The 19,020-nt window shown below is 36.4% G+C and overlaps 1 protein-coding gene across 4 annotated transcripts in view; it reads left to right on the top strand.

Moving 5' to 3' along the window:
* Positions 1–19,020, top strand: part of ITGA4 (integrin subunit alpha 4) — a 337,984-nt gene that overhangs the window by 191,809 nt on the left and 127,155 nt on the right. For all 4 annotated transcript variants that reach the window (XM_036318670.1, XM_036318673.1, XM_036318671.1 and 1 more), the window contains one exon: positions 17,609–17,677. In XM_036318670.1, the coding sequence (XP_036174563.1) occupies positions 17,609–17,677 (69 nt within the window). The remainder of the gene's footprint in view (positions 1–17,608; positions 17,678–19,020) is intronic.

The raw sequence follows: 19,020 nt of genomic DNA, 5'->3' as shown, positions 1-19,020 counted from the left end.
TTTTTAAGGCTTTTGACACATACTGAAAATTGCCTTCCAGAAAAGTTGTATTAATTTAGGATCCCACCGGCAGCACATGCGGCACTTATGTCCTTGCTCCCTTGCCAACACTCAGCATTAGGGTTCTCTCTAATCTTTGGTAATCAGAGGAGTGAGAAATGGTGTCTCTTTGTTGTTTTAATTAATTCATTTTTGCAGCCAGCATTTCTGAAGATAGAATGGCACCCACCCATTTGCTCCTTTACGTGATTGCATATGCCCGTAGCTATACCTCGCTTTCACTATTACTTTCATTTTACAGTCATGATTTTATAGCAGGTAAAACCAATTTGGTTTGACTACAAGGCTGTTTGATCTCCTAGGGAAATACAGATTTATGTAAATAAATCATGGGGTTCATCTTCTTCCTTGTGTCTGGGAAAATACAAAAGACAATGAAATTTAAAATCCATGCTTTGCTTTGTGTTGGAGGAGCAAGGGGGGAGATGTTTGGAAGATAACAGTGTCGCTGGTCAGCCCAGTGGATGGCATTCACTGGCTACCGCACAACTGCTGGAGATGACTGTGTTGGTATCTGTAACATGTTGATGTGTGAAGTGGAAAAATGAATCCTATTCCTCAGGAGAGCCCTGCATATGTCAAGGATATTGTCTCATTAAGCCAATCCATTTATCAACCCGCTGAATGCCAATTAAATCGCACAGGATGGTGCAGGTATATGGTGGGCTGTTGGTGCCAAACTTTATTACAGCTGAGCTTTTCTGGCACAGTATGTTCCACCCCGCAAAATGGCAGGCACATCAAAGCCAAATTAAATGTTCTTGAAATAATGCCTTTAAAAAGGACGAAATGCCACAGCCTGGCAGAAGAGAATGTGAAATGTAATGTCAGTTCTTAGTGTACTTTTAGTTCCAATGAAGATGTCAAGGCTCAGATCCAGCCAGTGCCAAATGTCTTCACAGCGTGCAAATTAGATCAGTGTAATTTCATCAGGAAAATGATCAGACTCGGCTATAGTTATGGCTGAATTCACTGCCGCCGCCGAGGACTGGGCTGAGGACCGAGGGCCCAGCTGAGCTCGCACTGCTATCTTCAGTAAGAGAGAGAACCTGATTTAATGTATTGTTCTCTTGATGCCACTGTTGGAACTCCCACCTCTCAATAATACTGCTAAATGAGCATCTAACATAGATTACAACGATTTTGTTTGGAATTTAAAAGAAAGCTGTTTAGTAAAATTAAACCCCAAGTAAGGGAAATGCTAAGCCAGCTGCTAGGAGGCTCTTATAAGTAGGAGACTTTTTATTTCTGGTTAAACATGAAATTTGTATAAAGATATATATATATATTGGTATTAAATACTTAAAGTATTAATTTCCAGGAATGTATATATGTGTATATACATATATACATACATATATATATATTGATATAAATATTCTTAAGGGGCACAAAAGATTAATAAAACAAAATAAAGAATTCTAATGATCTTTAACTAGAAAACAGAAGCCCAATGAGAATGGTGTGACTAACTTTCAGTATTAAGTATTGGAGAAATGAGACAAGGGATACATCTTGGGAAGGAAACTATAAGTGATCCAACATTTGGAATAAATTGAAAGAAATCAATTTTATAACAAGAGGTCACTATTATCATAAACTTGTTTCCCATTTTGAAATTGTTTCTCAAAGCAGTCCTATTAGAAATACTTCTGAGCTATTTTAGTTTAAAAGTGGATTTTCCTTTTCACGTATAGCTTTCCACCAGAGCAATAGTATCAGGATTCCCTTTGAATCTGTTGCCGTATCCTCAGTAACAATAAAGCAGAAATTCCAATACTTGGATATCATTGCCAAGAGCAGCTGGAGAATTTTCAGTGTTTTATGTTTGAAGAAGTGGTTGCTTTTCAGCCCTTTCAAACCGTATATGTTCCACTAGTACTATAAATATGCACATTGTTTTCATTCCTATTTGCATAATTTAAATGTTTATTGTATGATCTTTATAAAATGTATTAAGAACAATAACTAATGAAGAAGAAAATAAAAATTACCCATAATCCACCATTCAGACATAATGATACTCATACTTTTATATATTTTTTCCAGTATTGAGTCGGTATACACCTTTTTTTTTTTTTTTTCCAATTCAGGCCCTATTCTTTTGTCTCATCTTTAATAGCATTTTTATGCCATTAAACAGTCTTAAAATTTATTTTAGTGCTGCAGAATACTTTATTATGTGTAACATTCCCTTCAAATGCATATTTGCATCAGTATTTAGCTATTTACTTTCACAATGCACATCCTTACAAATAAATCTCTGTTCATATCTAATTAATTTTGGATAGATTCTTGAGAAGTGGAATTAATGAGTTCAAAGTATGGATTTCAAGGTTCTTGTTTTTACCCTGCTACTTTTCAGAATCTACCTATAAATCTATAAGAAAATAACTCTATAAAGTCATATCCATAAAACAGTTCATTTTTATATTCCACCAACCATATTATGGGTTCCAACATTAAATTTTATGGCAATGCAAAGAATAGTTCAAAACACTCTACAAGTACGTGAAATCTGAGGGTAAGAATATGGGTGCCTTCCGTCTCTTCGTATTTAGCACTGAAAGATGTGCTGTATATTCTCAGTTACTGGAAAGTAATTCATTTGATTGATACAATTACCTTAGAACATGCTTAAAGCCAATGAAAAATCATTAGCTCAAGCCATGAAACTATTTTGACATTCTCTCAGTATATTTAATTGGTAATAGACAAACCAATCACTTACTGAGAGCTGTTACTTTGAATTACTTTTTATTCCTGTGTATGTCTTCAGAGTCATTTAGACTCTCTACTGTGGAACTTTCTTTTATTTCCTATTTTAGCACAAGACCTGAGGCTACCGCTGGGTCTCTTGCCAATACCCAGATGCCAAGCCTTGGAACATTCTAGTAGCCACATCTGGCCCTTTGGTGAGCTACACAGGCAGTTGTGCACTCAGCACAGGACTGCCTCTGGGGATGTCACGTGGCCAATCAACCTACTGGTATTCAGGCTGGGCGCTCTGTAAGGAACCATTTGTCTTTCTGCTCACTTTGGACATGTAGCAGACAGCATTACAGATCTCAATTATGTATAAAAATACTGTTTTCCACACAAAATAATTAGATTTGAAATCTTACTTCTTGCGTTTGTTAATGTTGCATTCCAGTCTGGTTTCTAGCTTTCTGTGAAAATTGTCAGGATGCAGGAGAGACAGTATTTCAGGTTTGAACAGCTGCACCAAAATCATGAAAAGTAGTCAGCTTTACATTTAGGAGTTTCTTAAATTATTGACAGTTGAAAAAAATGTTACTACCTACAAATCGCTTCCTCAAAAATAATGTTCCTAATTTACTGTGTTAAGAATATGCTCTAAATATATAGAATGCTGTGATCCACTATGATCGTTTGTTTCTTATCATTAGATGGCTAAAGATTTGTTTCAATGTCTTTTTAATCAAGAGATTAAAATCCATGTTCAAACAATACCATTGATTTATTTAAAGTTATTATCAATTTAACATGAAGAGTAATCCCAACTGTTTCCCATTTTGAGTATGCAAGATTAATCAGACACAAGAAATAAATGCAATTAAATTAACATATTGCCTCCAACAATTTCCTATTTTTCAAGGAAAAAGAAAAAGTCATTTATGAATATTTGTCTAGTGTGTGAAAAATAAGATCTAGTACAATGTCAAAACACGTGGACTTCAGACAAATCTTTATCCTATCCTTTTTTGCAATTGCAAGATTTTGGCTTCTTAGTAAGCTCTGTTATCATGACACTACCATGTAGTTCATTTTCTTATTTTTGAAAAAAAGATAACATTTAAAAATTTTTAAATTAAAGTATAGTTGACATACAGTATTATAATATTAGTTTCAGGTATACAATGTAGTGAATTGACATTTGCATACATTAACTATTTTTAAATGTACATTGCAGTGGAATTAATAATATTCACAATGTTATACAACCATGACCACTAATTCCAAAACTTTTTCATCACCAAAAACAGAAACTATATACCTGTTTAAAGGAAACAATGAGACGTGCATTTTAAAACAAGCTACTTCTTCCTGGCCCCGTGGATTAAGTGTGGGTGATGAGCAGAGAGCCTCTCAGGCATATGCCCCTTTCTGCATCTGGTTTTCTGAGTAATGTAAACTCTATGTCATATTTTCACCCACTGGTAGGTCCTTGACGAGAGATTATTTACAAAGTGGAGAAATGAAGGGCTCCCATTCAAATTACGTAATAGCAAATCCGATTAATAAAATTCATGTGAGATCCTTGACATTCATTTGCCTTCATGCCTAATCATGACTCCCAGATGTTGGATGTTAGACTTTTCTTAAAATGTAGGCACGTAAAATATAAATTTTTGGTCTTTTTTCTTTTGGAGATTGATGTTGTTACCCAATTTGGAATCCCCTTAAATTGTACTGTATTTTTAAACCACTTCTTATACAACAAATTTTAACAAAAATGCTTTTGAATGAAATGTATTCACAAATATTGAAAAATGCTGAAATAATAGAATAATCTAAACTATGCAGCTTGAATTTTTAGGATAATCATTTATAATTGTTACCCAGGAAAAAAAGTATTAAGAAACTAATAATATGTAGCAAAAAGAAAATAAGGGAAAACATGCTTCAAAAATTGTATACACAAACTAAAATATAACAGACACAATGTACATGGGCTTTAAGAACAAGAAAGGAAAGGAGGAGGGGAGGGGAAGGAAGGGGAAGGGAAGGCTGTTGTCAGTTTTGTTAAAGCCATGAGGCTTTCAGGGTAACTGTAAATTAACCTGCCCTAAATTCGTAATTTTCTAGTTCTTGGCTTATTACTACTGGCTCAGTCACTACAGACTTATTCCTGATACCTTATTTATTTTTAAAATACTTCTGTTTTATAAGTTACCTGGATTTTCAACTTGTTTTATACTTCTCTAAATACCAATAATACCATCATTTCCTAATTTTCCTTTTTTGTTTGGTTATTTCATTTTCTATTTTATTTAAGTATAAAAATATGAATTAATACATACACTACAAATTGAAATTTAAACTTCTTCACAGAAAGTAATTACTGTTTTTATGCCACAATATAAAAAATGAGTCAAAGAACAATTCTGTTTTAAATGAATTTGCCTGGCTTTGATTTTTATGGAAATGGGTCTTTGATTTATGCTTTGATTCAGACAAGAAGCAAAGTATTTTATGTTTAAAAGATTTTTCAACATGCTTAATAGCTACAGTTGAAGTTTCTTTTATTTCCCCAATGAATTACTTTCATAATATGAAGAAATGACTCCCTCAAAGGAAAATCATTTATTACACCTGAGCCTTTCTGGTCCCGGTTGTACCACATGCTGCTTAGTAATTTGCAATGATTCAGGAAGATTGCCATAACCACTCAATTAAGCAATGGTTTTGGATACAACCTATAGCATTAGGCGCATCCTTGGTTCACATTTAGAACTGTCTTGTTAACGAGACAGAATTCAGCAACCACTGTGTTCTGAGTGTCCCATAAAGAGCAGACAACCTATCCTGGAGAACTGAACGCAGTCACTCGTTTTCTTTGGTCCAGCTAGGCAGATGTAGCGTTGCCGTAGGGTAGAAAGGAAGCGGGGGGAGAAAGAAGTGGACAGAGATTTAGGAAGTCTAATTTCTAATTCTGGGCTGGTACTTTTTGGTTTTGTATCCTTGAGTAATGATATTCTCTGAGCTTCAATTTCCTTTTCTATGTGGAATGTGAGCTACAGCTGATAATTTCTCAGACATTCCTAATTAATGACACACCTCTATGTAATTTATCCTAAAGGTAGAAACTATTTTCAAAAGTGTTACCAGGGTAGTTATGAGAAGTTCCAATGACTTATTTCCATGCAGGATCCTGAAGCAACATAATGAAAAATCAGTTAAACACGATTAAGACAGGATAACTAATTTAAAATTGTCAAAATGTGTAATTACTTCTGGACCAATGATATAGAACTGCCAGGCCATGTACTTTAACAGTAGATTTTTATAGCCAGAATCAACCTTCCCGTGGGGGAAATAGACACATGTCCCTATGACTAGGAAGTGAGACTTGAAGGATAAAGGAAAATGAGTGAGTTCTGAACATAAATTTTGCTGAACTCATAAAGATGACTTGAACCAGTCTTATATTTTTAAGGTTTGAAATAAGCCCCTTCTGACTATGAAAAGTAAGTAGAATATATTTAACTAACAGCGTCGATATAGTCATCTAAATAAATGGATTGTCTTGGTACATAATTAGATTTAAAGAGAACACTCACTTTTGGCTTTTTTCATTGTATCATTTAATAATAATCTATTTGTGAAATTCAATGTATAATATTCATTATTTTTTACCTTATAGTTCTGTTTAAATGAAGTCGCTGAGTATTAATTTACATAATGCCTAGGGCAGTATTCCTGTGTAATTCTTTTTGCATAATACCTGGTATTGCACCTGGTATTGAAATTTGAAATGCTTTGCAGTGCTCCCTAGTACTCTGCAAAGATCATAGGTTTTGGAGTTTGCCTATTTAGTTTCTCTTCAGATCATTCTTGACTGGACAAGGCAGTTAGAGTTTTTGAGGCAATTCTCCATTTATAAAAATAAGCATTATAATAGTATCCAGAGTCTTTTTGATATTCAATGATATAATGACTCATTTATTTTCAGGGTAGTATCTATGCACATCCATTCAAATAAAGTTTTATTCCCATCTCCCTAGATATTTATTTTTTAAAAAATTGTTTTATTGCTCAAAGTATTACAGACTATTATATATGTCTCCTTTTTTTTCTCCCTTTGACCCTCCCTAGCCTCCCAGTGTCTTGTGTCCATTGGTTATGCTCGTATGCACGCATACAAGTCCTTCCTTTGATCTCTTACCCTCCCTCCCACTCCCCAACCCTCCCCCGCCTTCCTGCTGTATAGTTTGACAGTCTGTTTGATGTTGCTCTGCCTCTGTATCTATTTTTGCTCTTCAGTTTATAATGGTCTTTATTACCCATAAATGGGTGAGATCATGTGGTGTTTTTCCTTCATTGACTGGCTTATTTCACTTAGCATAATGCTCTCCAGTTCCATCCATGCTGTCGCAAATGGTAAGAATTCCTTTTTTTTTTTACAGCAGCATAGTATTCCATCGTGTAGATGTACCACAGTTTTCTAATCCATTCATCCGCTGATGGGCACTTAGGCTGTTTCCAGATCTTAGCTATGGTAAATTGTGCTGCTATGAGCATAAGGGTGCATATATCCTTTCTGATTGGCGTTTCTGGTTTCTTGGGATATATTCCTAGAAGTGGGATCACTGGGTCAAATGGGAGTTCCATTTTTAGTTTTTTGAGGAAACTCCATACTGTCCTCCATAGTGGCTGCACCAGTCTGCATTCCCACCAGCAGTGCACAAGTGTTCCTTTTTCTCCGCATCCTCTCCAGCACTTGTCGTTTGTTGATTTGTTGATGATAGCCATTCTGACAGGTGTGAGATGGTACCTCGTTGTTTAGATTTGCATTTCTCAGATGATTAGTGACTTTGAGCATGTTTTCATATGTCTCTTGGCTTTCTGAATGTCCTCTTTGGAAAGGTGTCTATCTAGGTCCATTGCCCATTTTTTGATTGGATTGTTTATCTTCCTTTTGTTAAGTTGTATGCATTCCCTATAAATGTTGGAGATTAGGCCCTTATCAGATATGACATTGGCAAATATGTTTTCCCACACAGTGGGTTTTCTTGTTGTTTTGTTGATGGTTTCTTTTGCTGTGCAGAAGCTTTTTATTTTGAAGTAGTCCCATTTGTTTATTTTCTCTTTAGTTTCCATTGCCCTAGGAGCTGTATCAGTGAAGAAATTGCTTCAGCATATGTCTGAGATTTTGTTGCCTTTGGGTTCCTCTAGTATTTTTATGGTTTCCTGTCTTACATTTAAGTCCTTTATCCATTTTGAGTTTATTTTTGTGTATGGTGTAAGTTGGTGGTCTAGTTTCATTTTTTTGCATGTATCTGTCCAATTTTCCCAACACCATTTATTGAAGAGACTGTCTTGACTCCATTGTATGTTCTTGCCTTTTTTGTCAAATATTAATTGAGCATATTGGTTCGGGCCGATTTCTGGGCTCTCTATTCTATTCCATTGATCTATATGTCTGTTCTTGTGCCAGTACCAGGCAGTTTTGAGAACAGTGGCTTTGTAATACAGCTTGATATCTGGTATTGAGATCTCACCTTCTTTGTTCTTCTTTCTCAGGATTGCTGCAGCTATTCGGGGTCTTTTTTTATTCCAGATGAATTTTTGGAGAGTTTGTTCTAGATCTGTGAAATATGCCGTTGGTATTTTAATGGGAAGTGCATTGAAATTATAGATTGCTTTGGGTAGTAATGGACATTTTAATGATGCTGATTCTACCAATCCAAGAACATGATATGTTCTTCCATCTGTTTATGTCTTCCTCTCTTTTTTCAATGACCTATAGTTTTCTGAGTACAGGTCTTTTACCTCTTTAGTTAAGTTTATTACTAGGTATCTTAATTTTTTTGGTGCGATGGTAAATGGGATTGCTATTTTTTCCCTAGATATTTCCTAAGAATGAGTAAGGGCACTTGTCAGCTTAATCAGGAGTATGAAAGGGGCTGTGGGAAAACAGAAAGGACAAAGACAGTATTTTCCAATTTTTCAAACTATGACATATGTACCTCATCTTTTTAAAAACAAAAGCCCTAAAATAGGTTTATCACAGCATCTGTGAGTATTGATTGAGATGTCATAAGTGCTTTGAGTTTTTTCTTTACAATTTCCAAAATAGAAATTGCTTGTTTTACTTGATTATGAAGGTTATTCACTGTTATAATTTTGATGCATATTTTTCAAAATTTTTCTGTGCCTAACGAGAAATATTTTTCTCAAAATAGGGCTCTATATGTAAAATATTTGAAATTTGATTTTTTTGGTCTAATAATATAAGTTGAAAAGCTCCTGTGCCAAATATAGATTTACTACATATTTTGAATAGTTGAATAATATTTCATTAATGGATGTATCACAATTTATTTAAGCAGTTCCCAATGGACATTATCCTGCTTATACGAGTAAAAAATTGGAAGCTGTAATTGACTTCGCTGTACATAAATCCTTGTACACTTGTTTGATTGCTTCCTCAAGACAGATTATCAGCATCTATCCCCTGTATTCAGGCCTTTTACATATGGTGCCAAAAGCCAATGTGTTAGTTACCTGCTAACCACATTAAACAAGCACTCCCAAACTGAGTGGCTTGAAATAACAATAATCGCTTATTATCTCCTGTGGTTCCTTGTGAGTGAGAAATTCAGGCTCAGAGACCGCTTACCTGTGCTCTATGATGCTGGATCTCAGAGGGAAGACTGGCAGTCTAGGGGCTTGGCCAATCACTCTATTTCTAGTTACCTAGTAGTTATTGCAAGGCATCAACTAAGGGCCTAGCTTTTTCATCGGACTGAGTTTCAAGAAAAAGGGGGGAGAAAGAGAGAGAAAGAGAGAGAGAGAGAGAGAGAAAGAGAGAGAGAGAGAGAGGAGAGGAGAGGAGAGGAGAGGAGAGGAGAGGAGAGGAGAGGGAGGAGAGGAGAGGAGAGGAGAGGAGAGGAAGAGAGAGAGAGAGAGAGAGAGAGAGAGAGAGAGAGAGAGAGAGAGATGAAAGGAGAGGTGAAAGGAGAGGTGAAACCATGTTACATTCTATGATCTAGCGCTTGGAAATCACACAGCAGCAGTTCTGCCACATTCTATTAGTTGAAGCAATTACAAAGGTCAGTCACTCAGGTTCAAGGGGAGGGGACTTGGGCCCCATTGCTAGATCTTGGAGTGTTGATGTCACATTTATAAGAAATACGTGGAATGGGTTTATATTGCTGCTTGACTGATGTCTTTAGAAAATAGTCTCTACCATAGCCAGTATTAGAACTTTTGGTAATATATCACCAAAGTGATCTCCATCAATAATATAAAATTTGGGTAATATCTTTGCCTATCTGGTGAGATGAAAAATGGTATTTTACTGTCATTTTAGTTTGTTTTTATAATCAAACATGCCAAACATTGGTTGTTTTTTGCCATTTATATTTTTCATGATTTTTTTTATTTGGCATAACCATTATGTTTCTATAGATGTATTCATTTGTGTAATAGTGGTTTATAAAACTTCATATACCGTATTAAGAATATAACCCTTTGTAGGATTTGTTGAAAATCTTTTTCTCCGTGTTATTTTTTACTGTTCAATTGCATTATTCATTCTTTATTAACTTTTGAACGTTTTCTATCTTGCATGCCATGCTTAGATATACCTTCCTTACCCCGGAATTATTTTAGAAATTTTACTTTTATGCTATTTACTTGTTTGTAAACTACATCAGAATGAATTCCATACAGATTAAAGATAGGCTCTAACATTTTTCCAGGTGTTTTAGTTATTAGTTTTGTTTGTTGAAATAGTCAAAGCAGCAACAAGTTTTAAAGATAGTGATGTCCAAGAAAATGGGGAAGAAACCCCACGCTGGATTTGTTCTGCGGAATAATGCCTGCCTGCTCTACAGGTTAGGAACATCCCATTTATCATGTTTTAATTCCCATATGTTCTTGAGTCTCTTTCTGGACTTTTTATCATTGATCTCTGTTGCAATTCATTATCACAATGTTTTCATCATGAGAGTTTAAAAAATACAGTTTAATACCTGGAAAGCTCCCTTCCTCTCAAACTGCCTCCTAATTCAGGAAGAGCGGCTTAACACTTCATCCTCCGTCTACTTCCTCCCTGGGATCTTATCCAGGCTCCGAGCTTTCATAGTTCAACTCCTTAACTTTATCTCCGGTTCATGCCTCTCCTGTGAACTCTCAACCGAATTATTCCCTGCGAAGCTGAACAACCCTCTTTGTTTCCATAGGTCCTTCAAACCCTTGACATTTTTTTCTTTAGGTCTTCTTTTCCTGCAGTCTTCTCCACCCCAATCAATTGCATTTTACCATCTTTGCAGGGTACAGTGAAAGGCAGATTTAATTTTGTGGTAGCCAGTCACTTTATCAGTGTAGAAATGGTCAAATTCTTCTAACATATCAATTAAAATAGGAAATGTGACATTTGGGGGCAAGTTAAGTCTGCAGGGAATCTAGAGGTCAAAATTTGCACCTGAATTAGCATGTGAACAAGGGGTGCGAAAAAGGCCAGTCAAGGGCCCTTGGAGGAGTTTAGTTTTTGTATTTATAGCAGGGGAGCTGATGTCTTCAGCTATTGTGGTTTCTTGCTAGTTTCTGGGGGCTACACAGTGTTAATAAGTTTTCCCACAAGCAAAAATGTACTATCACACCTACATTTCTCATAGAGTATTTTTCTTGAAAATACTTGATGTATTTTTCTATATGTTTTAAATAATTACAGTAAATATGCAGTTGTAGTTTAAAAAATTGAAGGATCAAAATGGTCCTGAAAAACATACCAAATGGAGATGAATTATAGACTTCAATCAGAAGTAAGGTTAACATTAAAAATCACACATTAATACAAGAGGAAGTTCTATTTTTTTATTATTGTTAGATTGATAAAGTGGCAACTCTAATAAAATATAAAAACAGTGGAACAATATAAGATGGCTTTGAGAAAAACTAAAAAAACATGCCATATATGAAATAAATAACATAATTGAAAACATTATTATTTGGTGATTGATAATAAATAAACTATTTTGCATCTGGTGACCATCCTTATACTATTTGGTAAAAATAAAGAGTCACAAACAGCAACTGTTTTATGAATAGCATATCCAAAGAAAACAGGAAGGAGTCTTGTACTGATGATCCTCCATTTGTCTTTCTAGATTCATTCTCCACTCATCTCTGTGGTGCTCTTGCTCCAGCAGGCTGACTTCCATGGGCTCTCTCACCCTTTTACTTCCCTCACTTCCCTTGGGTTCATCCAGTGGGAAGGACTGGGTAGATTTCAGAGAGCAGCGGGCTGGGGAAAAGGAAAGCCAAGTAGTGAACCACAGAGAGAGTGAATTTTGGCAGTGAATAGATTCTTCTACCGACATCACAGCTCAGTTAGTTGGTCCATTTCCCACTACTTAGCTCTCATCACACTCAGTACCATGTTTTTGGCACTTTCGTAATGGCTTTCCACAGTTGCTACCCCTGGGGTGCTTCACCATTTCTTGTTTGTTTCCTTAACCCTGCCTCACCTCTATAAATGTCCCCTTCAGTAAGATCTCTCCAGTATAAGATCTCTAATAATATATATATTATTGATTTCAGAGAGGAAGGGAGAGGGAGAGAGAGAGACAGAGACATCAGTGATGAGAGCGCTGCTTCCTGCATGCCCCACACTGGGGATTGAACCTGCAACCCAGGCATGTGCCCTGACCAGGAATCAAACCATGACGTCCCAGTTCATAGGTCAATGCTCAACCACTGAGCCATGCTGGCCGGGCTACTTTGGTTTCTTTAACTGTAGTCATAAAAGGGAAAGGTGCAGTTTGTGAACCCTGCTTTGATCTTCCTGACAAAGCTATTCATGATCATGTACTACTCTTATTATTAAATCACTCAGTCCTACTTAAACTTCTTTGGGGTGGTTTTTCATAATCCAAGCGCCAAGAAAATAGTAGGATAATGAAAAGGAAAATAAGACAGAGTACCTGTCCCTCAAGAGGGTTGGCTTGCTCAGGAGACAATTTATAACATTTGAAAATTTTAAACAGGATGATGTATGACAGAATGTAATAAAAGGGAAAACAAATATAAGGGAGAGCAGAGAAGAACATGGTGGTGTGATAGCAGGAAAGGCTTTGCTGAGGAGGTGAGACATGAACAGGGCCTGGAGGAGATGAAATGCTCCCGTGTGACTCCACCACTAAATGCTTCCTGTCTGTGTTTTACTGCTGCCAACCTTGCATGGGAGATCCCATTTCCCAAACCTGGGTTTTTGCCCATCTTCTAGGTTATAAAAATGATTTCTCAGCATAGGTGTTTTGTTTTGTTCAACTTTGTAGTAGGACCATTTTTATTAATTATGCTGCTGACCTTTTTTTTTTATTTGTTTACCTTTCACATGAAAAATTGTTTAAATTCCCATTTATAGGGAGAGAGCTCTCTAGTAAACTTTATCATCCTGTAGCTGCCATTCCCTTTTCCTTACAGGGAGCTGTAATATTGCCTTTTCTTTGACAAAGTGGTTTAAAAATTTGTCTGAAAAGTTGTCTCAGTCCAAATGTTGAAGGCAATACATGAAAAATATTATTGAATATGCAAAGTTAATGTTAGAGGAATGTGAAAGTGTCACACATATGGGAGGTAATTGTAATGATAAGAAAGGAGTTTTTTATGCTTTCCTACTGGTGTATCTTTCCCACAGAGTTTTGACCTCTGCCGGGAACTTTCAGAATCTCTACTGACCCTCAGTATAGTTTTAATTCAAATTTATCTTAAATCTGAGTATTTCTTCATCTGTGTAAGGATCATTTTTATCTTTATTTGGACTTTTTATATCTCTTGTCCATTTTTATGATGGGTTGTTATGCTTCCTATTAATTTGTAGCGGCTTTGTACATATCAGGGAATTTGCTATTTCTGTATGATGTGAATTGAAAATATTTTCTGGCTTGTCATTTTTTTTTTCTTCTCCTAAGTTTTCAGATATTTAGGTGCTTGTTCTAACATGCACATATATTTTACATATATGTAATAGTCAAAGTTATCATTTAAAAAAGTATATCTCCTGGATTTTGAGTCATAGTTTAAAAAAGCTTTGCTTCTCTAAGATTATAAAGAAATTCTCCCTTTTATTCTAGTACTTTTTAAAAAATATGTACTTTTATTCATTTCAGAGAGGAAGGGAGAGGGAGAGAAAGATAGAAACATCAATGATGAGAGAGAATCCCCTACTGGGGATTGAGCCTGAAACCCAGACATGTGCCCTTGACCGGAATTGAGCCTGGGACCCTTCAGTCTGCAGGCTGACACTCTATCCACTGAGCCAATCCAGCTAGAGATAGTACTTTTTTTTTTCAACATTTATATCTCTCATTTAACTAAAATTTATCTTGGTGTACAGGTACAATATGAATAATCCCATATGTTTTTTTTCTGGTTTATTTATTAAATAGTTTATCTTTTATCTATTGATTACATTGCTACTGCATCAGTTATTAAATCCTGATATATATTTGGGTCCAACTAATATTCTCTAGATAAAGAGATCCTGAGTAGTTCTTACTTTTTTCTTTTATTTTTTTTATGTTTAAATTTCCTACAAAAGACATATGATTTTTATAATTAGAAAAAAATAAATTTTAAATTTTCTCAAAGCCAGTATATAAAAATATATACATTCTTAATTATGTTACGATCTTAATTATGTTTTTAAATATATAGAAACAAAAGTGAATTTGTTGGGAGAGATTAACCAAAGAATTTATATGCATTTATGCATAACCCATGGACACAGACAATAGTGTGGTGAAGGCCTGGGGAGAGGAGTGTAGGGAGAGGAGGTCAATGGTGAAAAAATGGGGAACATCTCTAATATTCTCAACAACAAAGGTAAATTAAAAATAAATAAAAGTAGCCAAATGTTAGCAGAGATTCTTTCCACATGGGCTACTTTCTTCCTCCTTTTATTTTTCTGTTGCTTTTTCAATTTTATACATTAATTATGAATAATCTTTAAATTTAAAAAATAAGTGTTTTGTGGTAAGCAAACTATGTCTTGTGTCACATAGGGATTTGAGGTTATCTTCAGTATTTATTGGAAATTAAATTTGTCTTCAGTATTATGTGGAAAGTAAATTTGTTTTATCTGTCACTGATTTTCATTAACATTAGTTAGATTTTCAGATTATATTTACTCAACCCCAAATTCCTTTCATATTCATCAAAAGGTATGTTGCCTGTCGATCCCATGAAGTTACAAATATATGTAAGTTGTACAATAAAGAACCAGAAGAAACATTAAAATATATTTCTAAACTTCGGCTTTCTATAGTTTCAAACTAAATTTTAGTTATAAAAATAGAAACATTATTTCAATTGCGTCACTGTACTGATAGCAATGTAATAATTTGTGATTTATATTTTCTTATCATGAAATAGCAAGCCTCAAAACAATTTCACTTTGACATATCAATTTTATAAATTAAGTACTTCAGAATAATTCTTTTTTTTCTGGAATTGCAAAACTTTACTGAAACATAATTTTAGAGTGAGTCATATCTTTAGGTATATATAAAAGGAGTACAAATAATTGAGTTTTTATCAATGCTGTTAATCTTTTAAATTTGTATTCTCTTGCATAATGGCCTCAAAGGACTGTTTAGTTAATAAACAATGAACAATGTACTTTCAAAACACCAGTCAAATACACATACATAAGTAATCACTGAAATTGAAGAGTACATTCCATTATTTCCTTTAAAACAAATTGCAAAGTAGAACTAGATCTCATAATGAATTTTAATTTTTAAAAATTTCATTTATATTTCCTTCATTTCATTTAATATGTCTTCTTAGAAATTACTCCTACTTGAAAAACTAAATCAGTTTTAGATTTGTAAAGTCTACATTTATAGGACTTCAATTAATGAGGATTTTTCATAACCTAAAATGGCATGGCCATTCAGAATAGCACTGCTAAGGTTTCTACTTTATGCCTGACCACAGAAAGAGATGTAAAGTACAGTTATAGCCAGAACTCTCCAACCCAAATGTGCTTAAGTTTGTTTATCCAGTAGTACCACATGCCATACAGCTGCGCACTATTTAGAGGTTTACTAGATACCCCTCTGTCTAGGAATTTTTTCTTTCTGATTTTCTGCTGTATATCACACTGGGGACAGTTTAATGGAACTACACAAAGTGTTTTCTGAACTGCTGCTATTTCTAAATAGTTATGATGTCTTTGGAGGCATACTTCTTCAAAAGACAGATTTCCTAAAAAGGGATTCTGGTTCAATTAATTAACTTAGTATACTGAGCATATCCATTGATACAAACAAGTAGAATTGTTATTTTGCCCAACAATGGCCTAGGTCAGTGATGACGAGCCTTTTGAGCTTGGCGTGTCAGCATTTTGAAAAACCCTAACTCAACTCTGGTGCCGTGTCACATATAGAAATTTTTTGATATTTGCAGCCATAGTAAAACAAAGACTTATGTTTTTGATATTTATTTTATATATTTAAATGCCATTTAACAAAGAAAAACCAACCAAAAAAATGAGTTCGCGTGTCACCTCTGACACGCGTGTCATAGGTTCACCATCACTGGCCTAGGTGCTGGGGCTGAAGCAAGGAATACGGCACACAGATGACTGTTTGTGTAGAGAGCTCGTTTATCAATAAATAATCAAATATTTAAAGGAGAACATTCCAGGAAGAAAAGATAAGCACATAAAGAATGACTGGTGATGCTTTCCTAGAAAGTTCATTTTCTAAGCACTCTAAAATAGTATAATTCATATCAAGAGGTAGCCAGTCTCTCTATCATGACATCGGGTCTGTAAAGGCTTTAGAGGGAGAAATAAAGGATAGGAAATCTAAATTAAAAAAAGAAACAATACAAAGGTGACTGTTGACAATAAAGTCACCTGCGAGCAGGAACGCCAAGACAGAGGTGGCCGGGGAACACGTGGCCGTGGGAAGCGTGGTGGGCGTCGTGAGCTGCCATCCCTGTCCCGGGCTCCAGGTCTGGAGAGCCGGAAGCGCTCTTTAATCATTTACTAGCGCCTTCCTGTCCTACAGATAGAACGACTGGCCCCTGGAAAGTGATGAGACTCACTCAGATCGTGGTTAGAAATTTAGAACCAGAACTAGAAGCTAGCCTTCTTCGTATATTTAATTTACATCTCTACCGATATTTGCTTTCATCTGGGTTATCTGCACTAAGAAATGTGATCCATGGGCTAGAATCAAGAAGTGGTCGTGTGGAATCTAGATTTCCACAAAATTAGCTATTCACTACATTTATGATGTGGCAAAGAACGTGTCTGTGGGTCAGAACATCCTGCCAACTATTATGATTCTGTCTCCTGGAGCCTCTTTCGATGGGATTATGGAGAAATCGGCCTCTGTTCATTTCCCCCACACCGTGACCCCAAAGCAGTTTGACAATGTAAGAGGTATAGGAACTTCTGTTCTGTTGAAAGAGGGGTGCTTGAAAAGGCCCAAAATAGAGACAAAGAAAAATCGGGCTAGGGCGATTAGCTCCTTAGTTATTTGGAAGGAAGATTAAAAGACACCGTGGTCTGGTCTGTAGTTAAACCCCAGGATATATAATTTTAGCAGTCATCTGGGGCAGCCAGTGGCGGGGTGTAATTATGGAAATGCTGACACAGCAGAACATAGCACAGAGTGGAAACCAAATTAATTTTCAGCATGCATGCCCAAGACCTAATAAGAAACTCCCGCCGACGACGAGAAAATAATTGGGAAATAAAAAGAGTGAGTGAGAGTATGTGAGTAAATATAGAAAATGAGCTGGATTCTCCTTACCCAGTCTCTGCTCTTTTCACTAGCTCTTTGCTCCCCGGTCGGAGGAAAGAACAGCATCATGAGACTCTTCCCAGCGAGTCCTCTGCGTGAAGGTAAGAGCCTGGACCAATGTGCCTAGGAACTTTTTAAAGCAATCTGCTTCTGCTGACACGCGGAGGGAGATAATAAGTAAGAAAAATAGGTAATGCGTATTCGTAAGTTGTTATAGAAGTCGCATAAAATAACACTGTGACAATGATTCTGAATTAACCATGGACCCAGTTAGTGGCCCAGGAAAACAATAAAATCACACACGAGGATAGAGCTGAGAGATGGCAGCTGCTTTGAGATCTTTCCAGAAACAGAAAGGAAAAGCAAGTTGTTTAACACTTGGAATTCAGAACTTCAGGTCGCATCTCTGGGCCTGCTGCTAAATTGCTCGTGGCTACAGAGTCCGCCTCCACGGAAAGCCTCTGATCCTCTCACGGTCAGAGGGAGTGAGAGTCAACACGTTGTCAGGTCGGAGGCACCGTGTACAGGCTCAGCGACAACAGGAGCAGCAGGTACACGGTGTTGCATCTCAGTTCAGCTCCATGTGACGGAAGTTTCAGAAAAGAGGAGAAAAAAACAAAGCTCCCTGTGAGCAATGGTAAACGGAATTCTCTATCGCTGTTTCCCAGCCTTGGTCATCGTATTATTTATATTCTTTATCCGTTATTAGTTTATACGGTTGCTTAACCAACCACCCCCACATTTAGCATCTTAACAATAACCATGTTTTATGTCACACGGTTTCTGTGGGGCAGAAATTCAAGAGTGACTTAGCTGAGGCGGCTCTGGGCCCGGGGGTCATACAGGTTGCAGTCCAGAGGTCAGCTCACTCACGTGGCTGTAGACAAGAAGACTCAGTTCCTGTGGGCTGTTAGTTCCTCGGCTGTTCAGCAAATGGGACTCTCCCCAGGGTGCTTTTCACGGCAAGGCTGTTGACTCCCCTCAGAACAAATGGCCAAAGGTCAAAGTGAAGCCTCAATGACTTGCTCTAGCTTTGGAAGTCACACTCTTTCATTCCCACAAGAGCCTATTGGTTACATATCAGCCCTATTCTGTGTAGAAGGGGATTTTAGGGCATGAATACCAGGAGCTGGGGACCACTGAAGCCATTTCGAAGGCTAGGTACACAGTCGTGTACCCACCAAAGTCAAAAGTTTTGCCTTTTTGCCCTGGTCTGTGTAGTTCAGTTGGTTGGGCATCGTCCTGTGCACCTAAAGGTTGCCGGTTCCATTCCCAGTCTGGGCACAAGCCCGGAACGTGGGTTGGGGTCTCAACCCTGGTAGTGGGTGTGCAGGAAGCAGCCAATTGATGTTTTGCTCTCACATTGATGTTTCTCTAATCCCTCCCCCTTCCTTTCTCTCTAAAATCTAAGAAACAAACAAAAAATAGTTTTGCCTTTTCTACC

This window comes from Myotis myotis, unplaced genomic scaffold, assembly GCF_014108235.1.
Source record: "Myotis myotis isolate mMyoMyo1 unplaced genomic scaffold, mMyoMyo1.p scaffold_m19_p_8, whole genome shotgun sequence".
NCBI lineage: Eukaryota > Metazoa > Chordata > Mammalia > Chiroptera > Vespertilionidae > Myotis > Myotis myotis.
This window is presented reverse-complemented; position numbering and strand designations above follow the sequence as displayed.